The sequence below is a fragment of the Rhinopithecus bieti genome, unplaced genomic scaffold (genome assembly GCF_001698545.2).
Source record: "Rhinopithecus bieti isolate Rb0 unplaced genomic scaffold, ASM169854v2 scaffold_43, whole genome shotgun sequence".
NCBI lineage: Eukaryota > Metazoa > Chordata > Mammalia > Primates > Cercopithecidae > Rhinopithecus > Rhinopithecus bieti.
The window spans coordinates 704,146-711,881 of NW_016803060.1; the positions used below are offsets into that span (position 1 = coordinate 704,146).

A 7,736-nucleotide genomic window follows, 5' to 3' on the forward strand; every position below is an offset into this window, starting at 1 on the left:
GGATCTCAGCTCACTGCAAGCTCCGCCTCCCGGGTTTACGCCATTCTCCTGCCTCAGCCTCCCGAGTAGCTGGGACTACAGGCGCCGCCACGTTGCCTGGCTAGTTTTTTGTAGTTTTTAGTAGAGACGGGGTTTCACAGTGTTAGCCAGGATGGTCTCGATCTCCTGACCTCGTGATCCACCCGTCTCGGCCTCCCAAAGTGCTGGGATTACAGGCTTGAGCCACCGCGCCCGGCCCAAAATAAAATTTTATTTGTCTCTTGCGTTAGCCTAGATTTAGCACACTGCATGGAGCTACTTGGCATCCAGGCACATGTATAAGGGAAAACTGTCATTTAAAAATAGTGAGAGGCTCTCAGATATCGCCTAAACCCCCACTAGGGTTTTAGAGGAATCAAGTTGTTACCGCTGAAGGTCTCAATCTTGGCAGTCTCTGGTGTGGATCTCCTCTAAGGATCCTCCTAGTCAAGTATCTGCTCACCCCAACAGAGAAAAAACAAAGTTTTCTACAACATGTACTACTCTTTAGAAACTGCTTGCCTCTCAGTGATTTTACACTGTCATTTAAGGACAACTTATAATTTCCAACAAGGTCTATGCAAGTTAAAACAAAGAGGATTATGTAAAAGAGGTTATAAAATGATTTAGAGGTAAAAACTATCAGGAGTAACCTGGTTCTGCGTAAATTAGATAGCTATTTGCAAGGGTCTATAAAGGCACATAGGCTTTTATTTATTTTATTTTATTTTATTTTATTTTGAGACGGAGTCTCGCTCTGTCACCCAGGCTGGGGTGCAGTGGCCGGATCTCAGCTCACTGCAAGTCCCGCCTCCCCGGGTTCACGCCATTCTCCTGCCTCAGCCTCCCGAGTAGCTGGGACTACAGGCGCCCGCCACCTCGCCCAGCTAGTTTTTTGTATTTTTTAGTAGAGACAGGGTTTCACTGTGTTAGCCAGGATGGTCTCGATCTCCTGACCTTGTGATCCGCCCGTCTCGGGCTCCCAAAGTGCTGGGATTACAGGCTTGAGCCACCGCGCCCGGCCGCACATAGGCTTTTAAATAATGTTTCTAATTTAATCAAGCATTAATGTTTAACTTAGAAAACAATACAATATGTAGAACTGTACTGAGATTTTATAGAAATTATTTAAACAGAGTTTTTAAAGAAAGGAAGGGAAAAGGAAAAGGAGAAGTTGAGCTAAAATGAAGCTTCTTTGAAATAAAGATTTTCCATTCTAGTTTCAGAATGACTGATACTGACAGACTAATCACTGATTCTCATTATGGTCAGTCTTTCAGAAATAGAAAGAGAAGTGTGTAATGTCTATATCTATATAGATACCTAGCTATATATAGAGAGAGATATTTATTTGGCTGCGTATAATCTTTTTTAGGCAAACATAGACTTCACAATGTAACAAACCCTGCAATATTTTTGCTCACTCTGGATTTGAATTAGAACTCAAGTTACCTATCAAAGCATATAGAACTCATCCTAGAAAAAGCAGAAAATGTATTTTGGTCAGCAGATATTAGGGAAGGCCTCAAATTACTACAAAAAGAATGAGTAGGAAATGCCTGGACAAGATAAATGTCTGTAGGGAATACAGCAGGCAATCTGCACCAACCAACTGAAGTACTATATGATTAGCAACTACAAATGCAACACAAAATGTTCTAGTCAGAGAAGTACCTCACCATGGCTGGCGCTGGGGGCAGAGTACTTGGCACTGGACTTTCGGATGATGTTCTCGTGGATCTGGGACCACTCACTCTCATTGTTGCACCTATAACAGAAGGACAGGTGTTATAGCACTCAAGTATTTTAAACACCTGGTCTGATGTTCCAATGTGTAACACTTAAGTTCGAAGGGAAAAGGATCCCTCACTTTCCTAAAGAAATGGTGTTATGTTTTACTAAATTAAACAAGGCTCATTTCCTATTAAGCACAAAAGACATACTTGGGCAAAGGATAGAAACTCTAAAATGAATCCCTACAAATATTTAATTGGCAAAATTCCTTCTCTCAGAAGTAACACTATCCCACATGAAACGTTGTTTCTTTTCTAGCACCCATTGCATGCGTGCACACAGACATATAAACAGGTCCCAGAGGAAAGTTCCTGATAAGAGGAAAAACATTTCCTCTCAACAAGTACTACTGTTTAGAAACTGCTTTGGCATTGGTTTTTTACTATCATACAACTGTCATTATGACTGGCCCCAAAGGAAAGCCCTGCTAAGCTATAAGCAATGTTGATACTATTTGCATGAAGCTATGTTTCAACCAGACCAAGTTAAGAAGAAAAGCTTGTGAGAGCAGTGGGCTTGATTTACCATGAAGTCTTCTGTGGTCAGAGAGAAGGAGGACTTAGCAGACAAAGCTGATGCCTAAATGTGTAAGAATAAAGTTCCTTCCTAGGAATAAAGCTGCTTCCTAGGAACCATGGAATAGAGACAAAAGAGGGGAGGAATAACAGTGCATTTCTGTTACATTCCGATGTTTTAGTGTCTTCCTTCTAAAGGTCAATTCCTGGAGAACTGCAACCACATAACCATTTGGAACAAAGTTTAGGAACAGAGACACGAATTCCTTATGCTAGTACAGACACCTTAATAAAACAATTGGAAAAAGATGAGGGTAATCTCTTGAAAATTCCATTTGACACTCAGGGAGTTCCCACAGCCCTGGTTCTACCCCCTCTCCTGTTGGTTAGGAAGGTATGGATCTACCTATCTCAGAAAACAGGACCCATGCAAAAAGGAGAACCCATGGAACTTTCCATGGATTACTCAGATGTGTCCAGTTCAGCATGGCCACTTCCAGGAGGACACCCCAGTAAGAGTTATAGAATGTGCCATCCAATAGTATGAAGCGTATCAGGTCTCTAAATAAAAGGGTTGGAATAGAGGCCACTCAGAGATAAAGCAGGTTAGTTACTAGCTTAACTAACTGCTACCCAGTCAGTGGCTCTTTGGACTCCTTAGCCATACAAATATGCCTCATTTACTCAGAGCTGTTGTGATGAATGGTTAAAGGAGGTTCTCACAGCCCAGGGCTCTGAGAATAACTTTCTGCCTATAGAATTCCTTCCAAACAAGGAAAGAGGGAAGAGTATCCTTTAAAACAATCTCTTGTGATTTAGCAACTTAGCAGGAAATTAAAAGCCTTGAAAATTACCTCCCCTACTGGATGGGGCAATTTCAGTTTTTCTCCAATAAAATACTCACTGGTCCCTTGGTGGTATAATGCAGCTGGAGTTTTGTCAGTCATACCAACAGTGGCAATCTGTATTATTTCACTCACATCTACCCCTCCACCCAACACATATAATTCAGATGCTAGACAACTGACAGCCTGTTCCTGCCATTCCTCTCCCCTTGCATATCCCTTACCTATTAGTGACCTTCACAGCTCTGCCTTCAGCCCATTTCTTTCTTACTCTACAAGCCTTCATGGGCAATCTCAACCATTCCCATAGCTTCAACTACTGCCAAGCTCCAAAGCATTGTCTCCAGCCCAGACTCATCCTAAGCTCCTGATCTACATGGCCAAAAAAATTCATTTCTCCCCAACCTGACTGGACCCAGAGATGCCCTCTCACTGAGAGGAACTCAGTAGTACTATATCCTTCCAGCGTTCACCATATCCTACAGATTTTGCAATAATCAAATCTCACATTTGACCTCTCCTCCCTCTTCATTGTCTTGGTTTCGTCATTATCATCTCTCTTCTGGACCAGTACAATAATCTTCTAACTGGTCTTTTACACATCTTCCTTTCCAGAATGTCAATTTGGTTATATGGCCACCCTTCTTAATGCCCTTCACAGGTTAGAGTTCAAACTTTTCAGCAAGTCATTTAAGGCAGACTCATCAGGGTCCTCTCTTACCTCTCCAGATCTCCTTTACATTGAAAAAGCCTACAAAGACTCTATTAATTGTATTTATTTCCTTTCTTTCCCCCTCTTTTTTTTTTTAAAGGATTCAGTTCAATATTGCTTTTTCTATGAATCCTTTCCAGCTTGCTCTATTATTCTCCATTCTCAACATCCCTACCTTAGACCTGACCACTACCTCTTTTGGGTCTTTGCTGAATTCTGATTTCTAGAAGAATGCCTATTATATTTTAGGGCACCTATTTGTCTACTTCACCCGACTGCAAGTCCTTAGATGATAAGGACTGTGTCTTGCTAATCATCTCCACCATGTAGCAAAACTTATAGCACATAATAAGTGCTTAATATAATATTTGTTGAATAAATAAATGGAATAATTGCCAAGGTCAACTGGTTATTTCTTATAGCTTAAATGTTGCTAATTAAAACTTTGCCATCATTCTGCATCAGAATTACATTACACTAAACGCAGATATTTAGGAAAACATTCTGCATTATGGTCATCTTACGAAATCATTACTATATTTATCTTAAGAGGAAAACAGTAAAAGAGCAGTGAAAACAATCACATTTCCGGGAAAAGTAAAGGAAAAATGGATGGCCATATTTGTGCCTATTTGAATCAAGGAGGATGGGAGCACCAGTGGCTGGAAGTATGCTTTAAAGAAGCTCCTGCTAGCTCCAAAGGAAAGATGGTTTGAAATCAAATGTCATGCAGATTCATTCACAGGCTGCAAAGGGTGAACTCTCGAAATTTTGCAGTCTACTCATGACTGGCCATAAACAAGATTTAGCTTTGCAGAACTGCCAAGTTATTGTTACAAAGGCATCAATTTACCTTCAATTACCAACGCTTCTTTTTATTCTCTTAATACAATACTTGCTTTCAAATACTATATGCTGTTAACAATGAATTCTTTCTTTCTATCTATCTATTGACTGATCTATACAGGGTCTCACTGTCTCCCAGGCCGGAGTGCAGTGGTGTGATCACTGCTCACTGCAGCCTTGACCTCCCCAGGCTCAGGTGATCCTCCTACCTCAGTCTCCAGAGTACCTGGGACCACAGGCACACACAACCATACCCAGCTAATTTTTGTCTTTTTTTTTTTTTTTTTTTTTTTTTTGTAGAGATAAGGTTGTACCATGTTGTCCAGGCTGGTCTCAAACTCCTGCGGCTCAAGCAATCCTCTTGCCTTACTTAGCCTCTAAAAGTGCTAAGATTACAGTCATGAGCCACCACACCTGGGCCAATTGTTCAGATTTTAAAATTATTCTCTTTAGTCCTAACCCTATAAAAGTCTTCATCATTTCATGCCTATCTTACTCTTCCATTCCTTTAGCAGCATCCTCACGTTATATCTGATGTAGTTATTAAAGGTATATTTAGATAAAATTGCTTTCTAAACTCTTAAATCTCACTATGTGGTGACAGATGTACTACATCTTCTTTTTTTCTTTTTTTTTGAGTAGGAGTCTCCCTCTGTTGCCCAGGCTGGAGTGCAATGGCACGATTTCGGATCACTGCAACCTCTGCCTTTCTGGTTCAAGCGATTCTCATGCCTCAGCCTCCTGAGTAGCTGGGATTACAGGCACCCGCTGCCATGCCTGGCTAATTTTTGTATTTTTAGTAGAGACAGGGTTTCACTATGTTGGCCAGGCTGGTCTTGAACCCCTGACGTCAAGTGATCCGCCTGCCTCAGCCTCCCAAAGTGCTAGGATTACAGGCATGAGCCACTGTGCACAGCCTAGATGTGCACCTTCTAAAGCTATTCTTACTCACAATTCTTTAGTTTGAATTAGTATAAAGAGCAAGTGGGTTTTCAAACCCACAGAAATGCACACACAGATTATATTAGACACAGTCTCACTAGCTCCATCCCTCCCGTTCCCTGTCTTTTTTTTTTTTTGTGAAGCTACAAATGACCTGTCAGTGAATGATAAATAATATTACATTCAAAATAAACTTTTGAATGTAATCACTGAGCATCAAGAAAAAATATATTTCTGCAAGCTCATGATGAAAATAAAACCTAAGTCAGCCTTTGTCTCTTGTCTGCTCACTGAATTGAGGGACCCACCCCACTGCTCTGTATCCTCTGCTCTAAGAGGCCCAAGTGGCTCTGTTGCAGTCTCTGTCACTCTTTGATTTGAAGTTAGTGGGAGATCCCTAGGAAGATCTTCAAAGTGTCCAGAGAATTGTCCCTGTATCCCAGAACAAGGAGCTGAAGAGAACAGAGTGAAAAGCACCTGTGGTTAAGCAGCTCTGCAGGTGTACAAGGTGCAGAAGCAGGTTCACCAAGAGGTGGAAAACTTTCCTGAGTCTATTTGCTTCTCCAGCCTCCCCTGACACCTCGTCCCTGAAATGTCTGAGGAGCAAGATATCATTTTCAAACCTAGCCTTTGACAGACTGCTTGCTGTCCTGCAGCCCAGCAGTGCCAGGGCTGAGGCATGACAGAAACTCGAGCTGTCGCTACTGGGACTGGGGAGTATGCTGGAAGCATACCTACAGCCAGAGCTAAGAAGCAAGCAAGGCATGGGGTGTAGCTGCTGGAGATGAGAAGTGAGTGCCACCAGGATGGAGACTGGGATGCAAGTGGCGTAAAATTTGCCACTGGGACTTGATCACCAGTTGGGTGGGGCTCCTGCAGCTGAGGTGGGCTACCCCTGCCAGAGCCAGGGAGCAAGCCCCATTGAGACTAGGGTGTGAGGAATGTGCATTCCCACCCGCTGGCCCAGGCTCTGGTCACCGAGGATGACCCCACCCTCTATTGTGACAGGGTGTTAGCACAGCTGCTAATACCCCTCACCTGAGCACTCCACCTGGGGCCTGCGGAGTGCCCTGTCCATGACGGCTAGTGCTGTTCTCACCATTCGAAGGTCTGAGCACAAGCCTACCTAGTCCAGCTTCATTCTCTGCTGTGTGACAAGAGAACACAGCCTAGGGTCCTGGCAAATACACAACCCAACCACTTCAGGCACCTGAATACTTCTCCTGGGGGCATAAACTCCTGGCTGCTATCACCTCATCTGCACCTACCTGCAAGTGACACCTGAGTTCCTGGAGATTGGGTTACCCAGCCCCTCAGAGCCACCACCAACATCAACACACATCACTCAGGACCCAGAGAGTTGTCCCACTCCTGCTACTGCTATCACTCATGCCATGTAACTGCCCAGGAACCTAAGAATCTATCCACATGTACAACCCACCACTGCCACTACCAGCATCTGAGCAAGCCATGTGGAGGCCCACCAACTGACACAACAATAATTGCCAACATGGCTGCCAGTGTACACTGCCCAGTGACACTATCACTGACCCACCTGCCATCCTAGTCCCCAGCACAACTTCTCCACAGCCTTAACTAATAACTGTACCCTAACCTATCAAGGAAATCACAGATGCCACTAATGCTGTTTACAACCAAAGAAATCATACAGAGATGACACTAATGCACACACCAGAGTCAAAGCCAAAGTACCCTACCCAACCAACACCACAGACACCATAGATCTTTAGGAAAAGGTCTTTCCCTACTAAAGTAAATTCAAAACAGGAAGAAGTGACTGTTACTCCAGATGCATAGATTTCAATGTAATGACACAGGAAACATGAAAAAGCAAGGAAATATGACACTTCCAAAGGAACATAATAAGTCTCCAAAAATAGATCTTAATCAAAGAAATTTTTGAAATCCCACATTAAAGAATTCAAAATTTTGATTTTACAGAAGCTCAGTGAGATACAAGAGAATTCAGAAAAACAATTCAGGATATGAATGAGAAATTTACCAAAGAGACAGTTTTTTTTTTTTTTTTTTTTTTTTTTTTTT

The 7,736-nt window shown here is 42.6% G+C and overlaps 1 protein-coding gene across 1 annotated transcript in view; it reads right to left on the reverse strand.

The window, feature by feature from the left end:
- DOCK3 (dedicator of cytokinesis 3) overlaps window positions 1-7,736 on the reverse strand; it is a 404,390-nt gene that overhangs the window by 169,004 nt on the left and 227,650 nt on the right. The window contains exon 9 of the mRNA XM_017890007.1: window positions 1,698-1,786. Coding sequence (XP_017745496.1) covers window positions 1,698-1,786 — 89 coding nt within the window. The remainder of the gene's footprint in view (window positions 1-1,697; window positions 1,787-7,736) is intronic.